The sequence below is a fragment of the Choloepus didactylus genome, chromosome 9, assembly GCF_015220235.1.
Source record: "Choloepus didactylus isolate mChoDid1 chromosome 9, mChoDid1.pri, whole genome shotgun sequence".
Lineage (NCBI taxonomy): Eukaryota > Metazoa > Chordata > Mammalia > Pilosa > Megalonychidae > Choloepus > Choloepus didactylus.
The window spans coordinates 26,690,005-26,707,152 of record NC_051315.1 but is presented as its reverse complement, the minus strand read 5'-3'; the positions used below and the strand labels follow the sequence as shown (position 1 = coordinate 26,707,152).

Sequence of the window (17,148 nt, the reverse complement as noted above, 5' to 3'; positions counted from 1 at the left end):
ATCTTCCTTCATTTCATCAAATTTATTTAGCATTAGTTGCCTCCACTCCTGTGTCTCTGCTGAGCTATTAGTTTGTTCCTTTGGCTGGTCCATGTTTTCATGTTTCCTGGTATGGCTTGTTATCTTAAGTTGTCTAGGCATCTGATTCTCTTGATTAGTTTATTTTGGAGCTTGTTTTGTGTCTTTTACCTAGTGGTTTTCTTGTTGGTTGGCTTTGTTTCCTGGCCTCTGTTATTCAGTTCAACTTATTCTAGACCTCTAACTTAGGTTCTATTTAGTTGATCAGAATTTTTCCCCTCTTGTTTTTTCTGTTTCTTGCTCTGCCTCTATGTAACCTTTTTGTGGGTGGGTCTCCTCAGATATGGTTGACCCTAGTCAGATTTTCCCAGTCTAGTGAGACCCAGGTCTCATTGGGAGGGTATGGAGTTTTCCTGAGAATGAGACCCTCCTATGAGGCCTTTAGAATTGGTGCTTTTCCTCTCCTGTCCAGGAGGTGGCGCTGGCCAGCCCGCAGCTCCCCCACCCGTGTAAGGAGGTATGGAGCCTTTAGTTCTCCTGGTGACTCTGATCCTGTCAAGGGCGTGGCTGACTGAAGCCGGAATCTGAATTCCAGCCCCTGGGGTCTGAATTCCCAGAAGGAGGACTGCCAGTTGAGCTGGGCCTCCCTCTACTCTCCGAATCCTCAGAACTCCAGTTGTGTCTCAGGGGCACTATTCCCTTCTCCTCTCTCCTCTTTGAGGCCTCTCCAGGTAGATTCCTTGGTCAGCCTGAGTTGCCAATTAAAGACGGGGGTGGAGGCCTTCAGTAGTGAATACGGAATTCAAAGACACTGTGGGTACTCTGTCTCCTCTCAAGCCCAGCCTAGTCCCTCAACCTGGGCTTTCCGATAGAAAATAACCACATATATTACTTTTAGATTAAAAAAAAAAAAAATGTAGAAAAGAAATCAAGAAAAAGAAAAAAGGAAAAAAAAAAAAAAAGAAAAAAGTCTCTTAAATGTCTTTCCCCAGCCTGGAAGTTTTGTCAGAATAGAGCATTTAAAGGTATGCTTTGGGCTATTGTCTGATAATTACTCTCCAACTGCTTCAGTTCCACCCCTGCCCGGGGGCTATTGAAATGCAAAAAGATAAGGGATCAGTGAGAAGCCAGAAGGGAGGAAATGTAAGGGGGAAAAAAAAATGGCTTTTTTGGAGTCTGGGAATGGGTGCCCGCTTTTACGTGCCCCCACTTCTTGGATCCCAGCCCTTCTTTAGCACCCCAGCTCCCAAAGTTAGTCAATTAATTTTTTAATTATTTCTGCAGTTGAGGCTGGATTGAGCCTTCCTTCTTGCCCTCAGCAGATTGCTGTTTTTTGGTTTTTTTTTTTTTCCCCCCTTTCAGGGAGCCGGAAGCAAGACAGTCTGTGAGGTCTGGGTGGGGAGGGGCGCCAGACCCCTGGTCCGGGGAACTTACAGTGTTCGCTGTGATCTCAGCTTTTCCTCCAATTCCAAACTTGTGTCCAATGTGTGACTGGTTACTGGAGACCCCGAAAACACTGTTTCATATAGTTCTTGGGTAATTGCCAGCTGCTCTAGGGGAGAGACGAAATTCTGCTCCTCACCACTCCGCCATCTTGCCCCGCCTCCTTCACATCCCAGGGTTCCACGCCTGTCACAAGGGTTTTATAATCACATGGTCACAAGATAAAGGCTATACAATCATTATCAGAGATCAAGGCAGCTGGATTACAATTCAGGTTTCAGGTATTTCCCTCTGTCTAATATACCAGAAAGTAAAAAGGAATACCTATATAATGATTCAGTAATCATAATCAGTCCTTAAATCCTAACTTCTCAGTTACATACCTGAGTTTTCTTCCGGATTTTAATGGAAAAGTCTCTAGTGTATCACCATTATGGTAATTTTGGCTTCTTGTGGCAAGAGATATTCTCTTGGGGTTGAAGAATTATCTCCCATATATATTTCATCAGCAATACTTGTGCCAAAAGGATGTGGAATTTTGTAGAATTAAATTAGAATTCTTTCAGTTTACCTTTCAATATGGTTACCTTTCAACCATCCTCAAAGCCCTAGGGTTAAACTTCAGGTGAACTTGGTTTTATTTTTGTTACTGAACTCTAGCTATTAGCCTTTTACAGTACTCATATTTACAGTAGAGATATGTCTGGGCATCTCACTTTTTGGGTGTTCTTAGTAAGGGGAAAAAGGACTGAGAATCCGCATTTACTAGGCTACTGTTACCCCTAGGACACTGCATTAGTGTTTCACATTATTTCATTTACTTTTCACAACTTTCTAAAGGTTGTTATCTGGTTTATGCTACCTTGAATAAAAATACTTATTTGATTTTATTTTTCAGTATTTATTTCAACCCATATATCATGGAAATCATCAGTTTCTAGAAAGTTTGAAATAATTCCCACACAAAACCATCCTAGTTTCAAGCCCTTTGTGTAGATATTATTTGATAATTGTTTCGATTTTCTTCTTGGTTTAGTCGATTTGGCCAATTTAGAGCTCAAAGGGGCTTACCTGAAATAGTCCTACCTATTTACTTCAAGTTCTGTCATTAGTATTCCTATTCCCATCAAAAAAAAAAAAAAAAAAAGACACTACAAAGACACACCATACATCAACAAAAAAGCATTCCCCTCCAGCCCTACTGAATTTCAGTTACTTGAATCATCTTCCTCTCTTACCTCTGAGCCTCACACTCATCCCCTTAAAAATTCTCTTTCTCCTCTATACAGGGCTAGCAATTAGATAGTGTTGAGATGTGCTGCACAACACCCTCTAATTCCCCTTTCACAGTTCTATTTTATTGCTGATTTTATTAAGTTCTATCAGAACAGGACATGTCTCTGTCACTATTATGCACCCAGCTAGCACAATCTGAAAGAGATTACTGCTAAATGAATAAGGTTTTTTTTAGTAGGTGAGTTTAACCTATTGCATTTCACATACTAGTTCCACTAGATCTTTGTAATGTAACATTTCCTTCTTTTTTAGTACTCTATAATTTTTTTTTTTTCCTGACTGCAACACACAGACACGAAATCTTCTGTCAGTGCTTTGGAGGATATATATTCTATTTTAAATTCTACCAGTGGATGTTTAAAGTTTGTTGATTGTTCAAAAAAGATCCTTAAACATTTATAAATGTCAAAAAATCAGTAAGAAAACATTTTTAACTTCCTCTTATTGAAAAGGAAGAATTCTACTTTTATTTCTCCACCCCATTTCCTCCCTTCTTTTTGCCTAGTTTCCTTTTCATTTATACCAGATGATCACTTTGTCTTTTACTTTTATATTTGTAAATAATGTTATAATAATTTAGACTTCCCTCTAATAGTTTAACCATTTTAATACTCTGCCAGTTCTTTTAATCCTCAGTTTCCAATGCCTGGATTAATTTTGATCAACTTTTGGCATTCCCTATGCTTTGGTTACTATGTTAATATACTTAAAAATACTTCTATGTAATTTAAATGTTAACCTTAAAATGAATCATTAAATAGCTAAGAGTTCTTTGGTCACTTCTCCACCATCCTCTGATAGAAGTGTTATCAGGGAAATACAACTTTAAAATTTTTATTTATTGCTTGGATGCTCACATTACTTACCTTGTCAACTTGTAAGTAACCTAGTATGTTTAGCTTTAAATATCTGTTCATAAATTCCACCTGGAACACTATAAATATTCTGATTTCTAAATTTCAAATTTTATTTTATATTTAATCACTGCTTCTATTCCAATCACTTCTTTGGTAACATCAATTATGCAAACATTGGGTCTTTTCAACTCACCCTCTGTAAAGTCATGACCTCCAATCCCAACTGGGCCATCCATGCATTTGCCTCTTTATCAGTTATTTCAAATCTCTTTTGTTCTCCTCAAACTTTTAAACGAGGAGGTCAGTAAACTATGTACAAGGGTCAAATATGGCCTGCTGCCTTCTTTTTTTAAAAGCAATTTTATTGAGCTAAATTCACATACCATACAATCCATCTGAAGTGTACAAGCAATGTCTTCTAGTGTATTCACAGAGTTGTACTTTCATCACCACAATTAATTCTAGAATATTTTTACCCACAAGAGGATTCACTGTGTTATACAGCCCCATATTTCATTCTCTGGTTTTCCTCTTAGGGACATACACGACCCTAAACTTTTCCTTTCACCCACAATCGTACCCACATATCACTGTTAATTACTCTTACTATAATGTGCTACAATCACCTCTATTTCCAAACACTTACAATCAAACCTTATTACAAATTCTGCACAAATTAAGCATCAGCTCCCCATTCTGCCTTCATTTTATCCCACTGACCTATGTTCTAGATATTAACACCATTGCTGCCTGCTTTTGTATATAATTCTAATGAAACCCGGACATGCTAATTTGTTTATGCATTGTCTATGGATGTTTTCTCACTACAAAAGCATAATTGAGAGGGTGGGACAGAGACCCAAAGTCCTACAAAGCCTAAAATATTTACAACCAGGCCCTTTGCATGTTGTTGACCCTTGCTCTAAACTGATCACCCACGCCCTTTATTCTGAATAGATGACTTCACAAGGAATAAAAGATATAAAGTGAACTATAATATCAACTTTCAGAAAAAAAACAAACAAACTTAAAAGCCTGATTCTACATCTGTGTATTTCTCCCTCCCACATGCGGTAAAGCAATCTCCCTGTTTGGCATTTGATTCCATTCTTCTTTTCTTCTGATTAGGACCTCAGTAATTCTCCATCTGTATTCTATTTCCTGATTCCTTATCATGACCTTAATGTACTGAAACCTCTCCCACCAAAAAGAAAAACAAGCAAAAAACAAAATAAGAAACCCATCCTTTAGCTAGTTTCCCCCGCTTGTAATTGTCACCAAATTTCCCATGTTCTATAATTGGAGCATTCATTTCTTCATTCACTGTACTCTTACTTTTTTCCCCACTCCAGACTCCTTTCATCCCTTTCCTGAAAAATCTAATTTATATTTTAGTCTTATACTTGATTGCTCAGCAGCATCTGATGCTTAGCCACTCCTTCTCTTGAAATATTCTCTTCTGGTTTTATCTGTTTCTTCTTCTTTTGTGGGCTCCTCTTTCTTCGCCTATCCCTTTAATGTTTTTCTCTGAGCTGCCTTCTCAGCCTATATACACCGATTATCATCTGTTTACAGATGATCCCTATCTTTATAACTGAGATCACACCCAACTTTTAGAATTGTATATCCAGAACCAGCCCTATAGGAAACTTAAGCTCAACAAGCTCCAAATCAAAATATTGTTTTTCTTCCAAAGGAAAAAAAAAATGCTCTGACTCTTGTAATTGCTCTATCAGTGAACGGTACTACTCTCCATACAGCTGCTTAAATGCAAAACTTGGGAGTCACTCTTGATCCCTCTCTCTCCCTTCTCCTATATGCAATTTTATTAGTAAGTCCTACCACTATTCCCTCTCCAACCTCTCCCTTTTTCCCCATCCCAATACCCCTAGCCTAGCACAGAGCACAGGGATTTCTCACCTCTTAAGTTTTCCCTGCTACCACTTTAGCCCTTCCATCTATCTGAAGAGATTTTGACGTTCATACCATACCCCTATTTAAAATCCTCCAATGCTCATAGTTTAGTCCAACCCCTTTTGTAAGTTCTATTTCTGTAAAAAAGCATGACGCCTGCTTACTGGTGAACAACATACTTTTCCCTTTAGCCATGTTTATTTTCATTCCTACAAATGTTTCATGTGAACCTTGCTCAACCTCTGGGATGTCACATAATGGATTGGGTGACACCTCCATGAAGCTGCCCAACTCCCACTCAATCTCAATTTAGGCATCACTTCCTCAGGAAGGCTATCTGGGACCCCCACTCTCCATCTAGATTAGATACTCCTCATGCACTCCTGTTACAGCAAATATCACATATTCCATTGCATAATTGTGTTTTCTCCATGATAATGGACTTCCTGAGGACCCTGCTCATTTCTACCTTGTTTATTACTATCAACCCAGAGTTCAGCACAATGCCAGGCACTCCATTAATTAATTGTTAATGGAAATTAAACTAAATCGTCTTCATTTTTCTCTATTCTTGTGCTTGTAACCTTCACATATTTCTCAACTTTGTCTTCCATTGATTCAAATTTCTGCATTATTATTTCTGGTATTTATCAAGTTTAATGCATTTTATTTTACCATTCTTTTAAAATTGCATGTCATTTTCATTTTTTCCCCATCTTTGTTGAATTTCATAATGGCCTATTTTTTTTTAAGCACTTTATAAAGCATACATTCTAAAACCTTCTTCTGCTATGGCAGTACATCTATTTTAGAGTAAAGTGAATATCAAAGTCCTCAGGGCACTGACTGCCTTTTTTTGGTTTGTGCTGCAATTGTTGTTCATAAATCCCACAATTTTACCAGCTTTTATCTATTATGGTTTGAATCTGGATAAAAAGGTGAGATTAGATACTATAGGAATTGCACAGCTGTTATGTCACAGACTGGCACAGGACTACACCTGAATCCTTTACAAAAGGACTAGGGATATGGGGGCAAGAGCCAGAGGGAGAGGTGGGGAGGAAGCATTCCAACAGGAATGGCAAACTTTTTTGCCACTGTCCACTGCAGACGCATGCAATCTCCCTGGTACCAAAACAAAACCAGTAACAGAAGGTACCAACAACAAATTATGTGATGGGAAATTAAAGTGTCTTCTATTTAAAAACAGTGATCAAAGCAAATGCCACTGTTGGCCTTTCCTTAGAAAATAAATGATTCTGAGAGGATAGAACGGAGACAACTAGTAGTTCCTTAGTAGAGCGAAGAATATGACCACTCATCCTATATTACTATAATTGCATAGACAATGTTATAAGCTTTTGGATCATTCTTTTATTCTTTTAAGAGGAATTCTGTGTGTGTGTATGTGTATATGTGTTGGGTATATAGTAAAAGGTATTTCTACTACCATCTTGGCCATAATTCTTAAGCAGTTTTTCTTGAATTCCTGTTACTAACCTGGTCCAGGGATGCCCTGCCCCAAATCTTCTCTTTTTTGATAGCAGCAAATGATTAAACTGTCTGGGATAAATGAAATTAAGAAAGGGTAGGAGGGATTGGGATAAGGTGATCTTTTAAGTGTTACATTAATAGTATGAGACACTAAACTAAGTCATTCAATATTGATGGTATGCATATGTCAATATAAATAAATGTGTACTACCATACAGTTAAGGACGAAGTCTTTAGTAGGTTCTGAAAAATACTGTGTAGAAAAGACAACTACTATGCAGGATTTACAAGTTACCATATCAAACACATGGCTCTTTTGCAAAGCATCATATTCATCTAAAAAAGTAAAGTTCATATTTATCAAATAAACACAAATAAACCAATTAATTCTGAATAAGTAGTTAACAACTTTATTTTAACTCAACGTGCTGAAATGCAAAAAATATTTTCAGCAAAAAGATACAAAAAGTATGTATCTCACCATTAACATCACCTGATTAAAAACTGGGCTGAAAAGTTCAATATACGTCTTTATACATTTGAATCTTGAAAATCAATTTATCTCAAAACTAATTTTTAAATAATTTTAGCAGAATTTTATTTAAAAAAATGGGACACACCTGTTATATCTTCATTTTAAAAAAACAAATGCAAAATTAACTGGGTTACAGTATACAATGATAAACTCTAACAAGAGAAAAAGATTTAAATATAAGAATTCCTTTTCAAACAAAGTCCACATACTGCAAACAGAAGACACGGTGTGGTGATTTCATTCCTAGTGAAGAAGTCTTGCATATGGTAGGCACTCAGTATTTGTTCAACTGGACCAAAAATTTACATCATTCCATGAACACTTAAATAAGGTAGAGCTCATAATCTGTATAAAAAAGGTTTGCAAAATACTCTTGTGTGATGAAAGTGCTGACTTTATAATCTGGGAACACTAAAAGAAATCCACCCACCCACCTTATTTTGCAAGAATATATTGCATCTTTTATTTTTTATCTAACAAGAGAAGAGCACAAATGTCCAAGTCAGAATATTTTATCTCTTCAAGTATACTTGCTGTGAAAAAAGCTTACTGAGTTGGGTTTTCAGAAGACTTTACTTATCAGACAAAGTTCCTATACTATTTCAGAAACACCGGGCATATATGATCCACAATTTTAAAAGAATTCTGCTTTGTTTTTAAATGTATGCACAAAACTCAAGAGTAAATAAATTAGTAATCATATTTTAAACAATTTAAGCTCTAACTTAGGTCTAAAAATAAGCCAATAACATTCATGAAAACTTTTTAAGAGATCTTCATTAATGTTTTAAAACTTAATTTTATAACTATCAATTTTATAAACTAAAAAGGCACTGTTTTCACATTTCCTCATGCAGTAAATTGGTCATATTTTTGAGAATCATAATTTCTTCTGCCAACCAACTGCCCAATCACAATAAAGCACATTTAAATGAAATATTTCAACTAACCTGAACTTTCAACATTTAACTGAGCCTATTTTCAGGAATTCATTCTTTTGAACAAACCACACACAAATCCAGAGAATACAAGTATACATACAAACACACAAATGACCACATAATACATGCAAGGTTCTTCAATTACTATGTCAGAACAATGACACATAAGTTTTCAAGGAGGTAATATTGGCAAGCCATATTATTATGGCACCTTCATATTTGTGCTCCAAATACCGATAAACATTAAAATTAAAAAACAGAAAAGGCACAAATACAGTGTTCTAAACCTCAGTCTAAAGAACAGTTCTCCAATGGCTATTTGAAACCACTCACTACATTTCTAAGGAGAAGCCCTGTTTATGTGACAAAAGGGAAATAGGAACAGGCTGATAGTTCAGAAGGCAAGAATGTTCTGGTAAGAATCTGTGGCTATTGAAAACAATCTGTATGGTTTAAAAATGAAAAAAAAAAAGGCAATTAGAGCACTCATTTCAGAACATATCAACATTTTTTTTTAAATCATTGCCTTGAGAACCACAATACTAAAAATATACATAATAAATAAAAAATAAATCAACTACCATATGATTCTGTTAGTACAATGGAAGGGCATTATATTATCTGTAAAGTGGACATTTCTACAAACATGGATAATCTTATAGCACAGTGTTTGACGTTTTTGGTACAAAATGTGCTACCAAACTTAAAAGAAAAACTAAACTAAGGACAAGCTGCAATGTTCATTATACAGTATTGCTACTGAAGTCACTATGGTTAGAGCTGAAGATTCTAGCAATGAATTAATTCACAATGTGCCTGTGTGTTTTTAATATAAATGGATACATCGGTATTTTTGTAATATATGACAACAAAATTCTATAGCCTGAGGAAGGAGTTCTTTTTCTTATAAGACCCCGGCAAGATCTTAAATTAAAATGTACATGTATGTGTATGTACGTTTTTGAAATTTCACACTGTAAACTTAATGGGCTCAATCTTATGGTAGAGTTAAGGACGTGAGTTTCTGTTCCCCAAAATACTCCTACATCAGTAGAGTCTATTAACAGGTAAGAATCTTTCTTCTAGCCCAAGGGATTCTTCTAATTTCAAATTTAATACAACAAAGACTCAAATTACACAGAAACTAAGATATCTGATAATAGGATCTCTTTGAACTCCAGTTTGTTGTGGATAACAAATGCTTATTTGTCAGTGTTTGCTTAATATAAATATGAACCATTCTTTTGATGCATTAGTATTGCATCAGTGAATATGTAATAAAGAGCTAACAAAAATAAAATCTATTTTAAAACATGAGGCTTCATTTTTTTCCTTTTGTCCTCAATTCAAAAACTAAACAAACAACACAATTTAATCAGAAGAATAAGGTTATATATGCAAATATATAGGTATACGCATTTTTTTTCCAGTGATAAACTTTTTCCTTCGTGGTGAAATATAAAATCTTGCCTATGAAGCATCTTGTCACTGTTACAGTACATCAGATGCAGTGACTTGACACTGAACTCTCCTGCTTCTCTGGGACAATGCACCAAACAGATCTCCGTATTGAACAGAGCTATCAAACACTGAACAAGTGTATGTGTTTAAAGCTAAAATTCATTTGTAATAAAGAAATGGCCTATGAAAAGTAGTTTATAAATAATTTATCCTGTTCACATTATGCAGAATTTCAATATCATCCACAATGTTAGTACAGTAACTGAAACAGTAAGGAGAAAGTGGGGGGAAAAAACAACAAATGTTTAATAGTGTGGCCTGACAGGTTCTAATGGTTCTCTCCTTTAGTGTGCACATCCCACAAGCAAATAATATCAGTTCACTGTTTTCAGAAGGAGAGTAGACTGGCTGTCCAGGATTCAGTTATTGTTCAGGTGCCATCTCCAAAGTGTGATAAAACATGAATAAATTCAATAATGAATATCTGAAATTCAAACCAATTTAACTATAATCAAGGATATCTTTCTTGGTATCACAAACATCCCACTTGTCTCAATCTGTCTTAAAAAATTCTTTCAAAAAGTTAAGACACAATTAATTATACCTTATTAATTCCCTCAAAAGCAAAAAAATATATGTACCATTCAGCATACAAAAGTTACACATTAAAAGTGCATATATATCTTTCTTAATTGGCCCACTCATTAAATTTACATTTGGTCATCCTTACTTTTAACATGTACAGAATTCTTCATATAAATGTAGGTCACTATAAACTTAAAAAAAAAAATTACTTCAGCACAAACCATGCTTTCTTCTTGTTGAAATCTTAACCTCCATCAGTTCTCAATCATCGTAAACTTGGGACAACCCCGAAAAGAAACACAAACAACAGTTTGTTATGTTTCTCTTAGTTCGTTGGACAGTTAATATACTGACAAACATTATAAATTTTACTAAAAATTTAGGCCAACTCATTGCATATTTGCCCCCCGAAATGAAATTAAATTAGGATTGAAGCAGTGTATTGCCAGAACTTACCTTGAAGGTAAGCAGGTTCTCCTGTATTCACAGAACTTAGACTGGAGATACTGCAGGTAATCTCCAATACAAGTGCTTTTAAGGAGAACCTTTGAGATAGCATAGGACAAACCTTATAAAACTCATTTTGTTTTTCTCAAAATAATGGAAGATCCTTTTGAAACTTAATATCTTCAGTTATCCATATTACTGCATTATGGAGCTAGTGCAATCCTGCATAGCCTTGATCAAAATGACAAGGCACAATAAAAAAAAAATTAAAGTATTATATGAACAAGAGAAGTCACTGAAGATAATTTAAGGCCTTGAAGTGAATTAGAGTATAATCAGTCTAATTTAAAGCTGAAGAATAAACCATAAATTATCCACCTGAAAAGCAAGCAATATGCTTTTTCAGCTTCTGTTCTGTGGACAAGATAACAGAAACAACTCTTGCTTATGGTTTGTGTATTAGAATCCTTCTGGACCTGGAGAAGTCAAAGTCAATTCCATTGTTTTACAGTTCATGGAAGATTTCAGGACTGTTTTAGCCGTTTGCGTGGAATGCCAAACTGTGGGCACTGTGCAGATGCTAGTGCTCGGAAGGCTTCTGCTACTAAATGAGGGTGAGACTGAATCATGGACTTCCACCCTGATGTTTCCATTATGTCTGCTGCTTGGCTGAAAAATAAAGAGAAGTTTACTTAAGAGTACTTTTCAAAATGCATTGCTGCATTGTCACTTTTTTAGAATTGTGGATTTAGTTATGTTTTGAATGCTGTGTCTACCTCTATGTATTCAAACCATTTGAAATCATTAAAATATCACCTTATCTTAACCTGTATTTTCAGTTACAAATGAAACTGTAAAATCTTTCTGGAAATTCTACTCTCCTCCATAGTTTTACCTTCATTGCCACCATTTTCAGACTAGCTCTTACAAGAGCTCCTTTCTTATCCTTTACCTGCCCCTTACACACAGAATTTCTTTCAAGTTCCAACCTTTGCCCCTCTACACTCTTCTTATTTTACATGTTTTATTCATTTTATCTCATCTATTCTTCACAGTTTTAACTATCATATTCAATGGTGTGACTATTGATTCTCTAAATCTGAGGACTCCCCACAAGGTTCAATCCCAATCACCTGCTCTCTTTACTTGAATGTGCCTCATGAACTATAAATTCAGTACTGGGAGATGAGAGCTCATGATCTCTCTCCCCAAACTTATTCTTCCTCTGCATTTCCAATCAGCTAATGCTCCCACAATCCATCGAGCGATTCAAACAGAAACTGAGAAGTCATCCTAGACTGTCCTCTAAATCTATTTTAATTCCCAAAGATGTCTTGAATCCCTGGTTAAGGTCCACATCATGTCACATTTGGATTATTACAATAGTCTCCTAATTTGTTTTTTGGCCTCCTATCTTACGCCTCTCAAATCCAGTTTCCATAATGCTGCCTTAGTAACATCAGCAAGACTATCATGTCCTCTTCTATTGTTCCTCAGTTCCTGTATCCAGATTCTTTAGAAAGGGAAAAAGCCCCTTATTGCTGTTTTCCTAGCCTTCTCCACCCACTCCCACACTCTGGAATTTTATACTCTTGGTACTTAACTGCTCATCGTACTCTATGCTCCATATGCTCTCACTGAACAATCAGAACAAACACCTAATTGCTTAAGCAAGAACTCTAGTTATCTCTGCCTCCTCTCTTCTCTCCCTCATACCCCTCCACCATCCTCAGAATATCCAAGTAAGGTAGATTCTCTCTCTCTCTCTCAACTATTTCTTATACCTTTTCATTTCTATCTAGCCCCACTGTTACTAATCAAGTTTAATTTTACCCTTGATCTCTTGCCTGAACAACTTCAATAAATTTCCAATGGGTCTATCTGTATTTAACCTGTCCCTCAACCATCCACCTCTTCCCCTCAAACCTTCTCACAATCCATTCTCCATCCTGTATGCAGAGAGACTATTAAAAGCATAAACCTGATTATGGCCCAACCCAGGTTAAAACCCTTTATGGGATTCCAATTACTCTTCAAATAATATCTAAAAGCCCTAATGTTATTTACATGGCCTTCCAGGCCTGTTTCTCCAGCTTCTTTTCATAACCACTTCCTCTCTCTCTTACACTCCACACTGGTCTCTATCACCAAAACTTTGCATATCTCATTCCCTTTTTCTGGGATACGTTCACCCACCTCTCTTCCCACCTCTTCACCAGGAGAACTCCTATCAATACTTCAGGTCTTTATTTACACCACACTTCCTCAGAAAGGCTTCTCTAACCCCTATGTGAGGTTAGCTCCCTTTGCTATCAGCTCTTATGAGTATACAGTAGCTACCCTATCATCACACTTTACTGCAATTATTTGTGCAATGCCTATTTATCTGCAAGCATAGCTAAACCATTTACTCTAAGAAGGCAGGAAAAATATCTGTCATGTTAACCACTATATTCTCTGAACTGAGCATAGTGCCTTGGGAACTTATTGGCAACAAATAAAAATAGCTGTCAAATGAATTACCAACTACAGGTTCATGCTATTCTTTCTGTATACAACATGTGTTACTTCCCTCTCAACTTTGCTAAATCCTATTCATGTTTTAAGACTCAGCTAAGTCATCTATAGGAAGACATACCTAAACTTCCAGGTTTAGTGAAAAGCTCTGCACATACCCTCCTCTTAACATACTACTTACCATATTATAATGAAATGATATATGCAAGTATCTGTCTCTTTCATTAGGAAAGTTCTCAAAAACAAAGAATTTTCTATCACAATTCTTTTTATACCTAGCACTCTAGCATAGTTCTTGAGACACAACAGAAGCTAGGTAAATGCCTGTTCAACTAAATAGTTGGTGATATCAACTAAACAATTTTTTTTTTAAATTAACTGACATTAAATTACCAGCGTGTCATTATATTTCTAATTTCAACTAGTTGTTTTCAATCACTTAGATACCTCTTAATATACCTGACATTTATTTTCATCTATTTATTAAACAAATACCTATTAAAAGTCTTTGCATACAGCACAGTTTCTCTAGGGGAAATAAAATAAGCAAATATTTTTTTGGCAATGAAAAACTGATACAATGTATTCTATATTTTCTTAAGAGTAAAACTAGATTTTGAAAATACTTAAGAACAAATGACCGAAGAATTGTCATTTTGCTGCCAATCAGTGTATTTTATGTTTAAATAAATTACAAAAAGTAGAAGTCACTCTAAAAATGTAACAAGAAAAAAAGAGGGGAATACTAAGTTTAAAAAGTTCATTTTCAGAAGATTCAGGCTAAAAAGATGTAACAAGTACCTCAGCCCTCACAGTTTTACCAAGGGGAAAAGTTCAAATTGCAGCATTTTGGGGATATTAGGCAGCTAGACTAATACAGCATATAATGCAAGGTACTTGGCTAACCTAAGAAGCAGTGAATTACCATTCAAATGTAAAGGCTTTCTAGGGCAAATCTAGAGCGCACATTCCTCATATGATCAAGTGAGCACTTCCCACATTTTTAGAAATGCTTTCTGAACGGGCAGGGACTGAATGTCTAGTAGCCCTTGAAATATATGGACTCATATATATGTGAGCATGTGCGCTTAAGAAATAAGAGTGTCCATCCCAGTTAGCATCAGACGCTTATTTACATAGGAGCATAATCCCAAGAATCCAAAAAAATAGTCAGATTATTTCCTTAAATAATTGGCTGCTTGCTTCATAAAGCTAACATCTAGATTCATACTTATTGTATATGAACAAAAGGTTATATAAACAATCTCATTTACAAAGATCAACTTTAAGTCAGAAACTGATGTCATCTTACTTGCTGTTCCAGTTTTTCCCATCTTTACACCCAAGTTGTCGAAGTACACTGCACCTGCATTGAAGATTTAAACACACTTAAAATAAGCCCAGAGGAAAAATGCTGAAGGTGTCATGTCCACTGAAATACAGGCATAGCTTACCTATTAATAAAGTCTATGGCTTGGGCTTTCAACTGCTCTGCGCTGTGCAAATCTGCAAGGACAAGGGTATCAGCAACATTTTCTACTGTGAGGTTACTACACAAAGCTTCTTCACACATCACCTTCAGCCGTTCCAGTGCATACTATCCAAAAGGAAAACATAACCATTAAATATTTACTCATACTACCAAACATATGATATTTGTAAATTTGAAAATAAAGTTATTAAGCGAGCTATTCTTTGGACTGAAGGTACCTTTAAATGTGTAAATTATTGTTTTAACCTAATATGAAGAAAATGTGAATGGATATATTTAGGAGGAAAACTAATTTTCTTTAGGAAATTTCAATCTGCATAACTAAAATAGTATATTTTCAAAATAAGGTTTATGCTACCTTATTACTAAAGATTATTATTTCTCTTCTCTACTATTTTAAGCATGAGTGTACTACTATTCAGTACACTGCATGTTGCCACTATTCAATCTTGAATTTTGAAGGATGAATTCATTATAAAGCTAAATCAATCATATTCATAACCACTAAAAATTCTTGGGGTTATTAGTGTATTTTAACATTTTTAATAGCCTTACCAATGTTTGACAAATACCCATGCAACATGATGGCCGAGATACTAAAAAGTTCCAATATTACAAGGATTTTGTGTGGCCTTTTTGTAGCCATACCCATCTCCCTTTTGCACCCTTGCAAAAGTCCCTGATTGCTGTTAAACACTAATCTCCTCCATTTCTAAAGTTTTATCATGTCAAAAATATTATATAAACCAAGTCATACAGTATATAAGTTTTCGAATTAGCTTTTTTACACTAAGCGTAATTCCCTAGCGATTTAGCCATGGTGTTATGTGTATGAATATTTTGTTCCTTTTCATTGCTAAGTGGTATTCCATGGTATGAATATATTATAGTTTGTTTAACCATTCACCATTGATGGATATCTGGGCTGATTCCACTTTCTAGCTATTACAAATAAATCTGTATGAACATTGGTGTATAAGATTTGGGATGAATATAAATTTTCACTTATCTGTGATAAAATAAATGCCCAAGACGGCACTGTGTTTTAATATCAAGTTCGTATTATTTGTCCTTGGCATATCAAAATGGAATTGGTTTTTCTAGTATCTTCCTTTTCTAGTTTGCTAATGCTGCTGGAATGCAAAACACCAGAAATAGATTGGCTTTTATAAAGGGAGTTTATTTGGTTACACAGTTACAGTCTTAAGGCCACAAAGTGTCCAAGGTAACACTTCAACAGTCAGATACCTTAACTGGAGGATGGCCAACGGTGTCCGGAAAACCTCTGTTAGCAGAGAAAGCACGTGGCTGGTGTCTGCTCTTGAGTTCTGGTTTCAAAATGACTTTCGTCTGGGATGTTCCTCTCTGGGCTTCAGCTTCTCTCCAAAATGTCACTCTCAGTTGCTCTCGGGGCATTTGTCCTCTCTTAGCTTCTCCGGAGCAAAAGCCTGCTTTCAAAGGCTGTCTCCAAAATGTCTCTGTAAACTGCAGTTCCTCTCTTAGCTCCCATGCGTTCTTCAAAGTGTCCCTCTTGGCTGTAGCAAGTTTGCTCCTTCTGTCTGAGCTTACATACTGCTCCAGTAATCAAGGCCCATGCTGAATGGGCGGGGCCACACCTCCATAGAAATTATCTCATCTGAGTTATCACCTACAGTTGGGTGGGTCACATCTCCACGGAAACACCCAAAGGTTTCTGCCCCAGAAGATTGCATCAAAGAATATGGCTTTTTCTGGGGGACACAATACATTCAAACTGGCACACTTCCCATCTTGCTAAACTTAATAGTTCTAGTAGCTCCCCTTTATACATTCGATTGTAGTTTCTACAAAGATGATCATATTGTCTACAAACAGTTTTACTTCTTCTTTTCCAATCTGGGTAAGTTTTATTTACTTTCTTGACTAACTCTCTTGTACAATGTTGAATAGTAGTGGTAGAAGTGGACATTTTAATTTTTTTCCCAATCTTAAGGGGAAACTAGTCAGTCCTTCCCCCATTACAGGCATACTTCATTTAATTGTGTTTTGCTTTATTGTGCTTCACAGATATTTCACTTTGTACAAACTGAAGTTTGTGGTAACCCTGCATCAAGCAAGTCTATCAGTGCAACTTTTCCAACAGCAACTGCTCACTTCATGTCTATCACA

At 35.9% G+C, this 17,148-nt stretch overlaps 1 protein-coding gene across 4 annotated transcripts in view; it reads right to left on the bottom strand.

Annotated features, from left to right (window-relative positions):
- Positions 1 to 7,409: 7,409 nt before the first annotated feature.
- The window catches only part of SPOPL (speckle type BTB/POZ protein like), a 71,066-nt gene continuing 61,327 nt past the window's right edge, over positions 7,410 to 17,148 (bottom strand). For 3 of the 4 annotated variants that reach the window (XM_037848934.1, XM_037848936.1, XM_037848935.1), the window contains 3 exons: positions 14,963 to 15,105; positions 14,821 to 14,874; positions 11,516 to 11,660 (listed from right to left, as the gene is read on the bottom strand). In XM_037848934.1, coding sequence (XP_037704862.1) covers positions 11,516 to 11,660; positions 14,821 to 14,874; positions 14,963 to 15,105 — 342 coding nt within the window. Of the gene's footprint in view, positions 11,661 to 14,820; positions 14,875 to 14,962; positions 15,106 to 17,148 lie in introns of all 4 variants that reach the window. The other variant, XM_037848937.1, reaches the window with a different exon arrangement.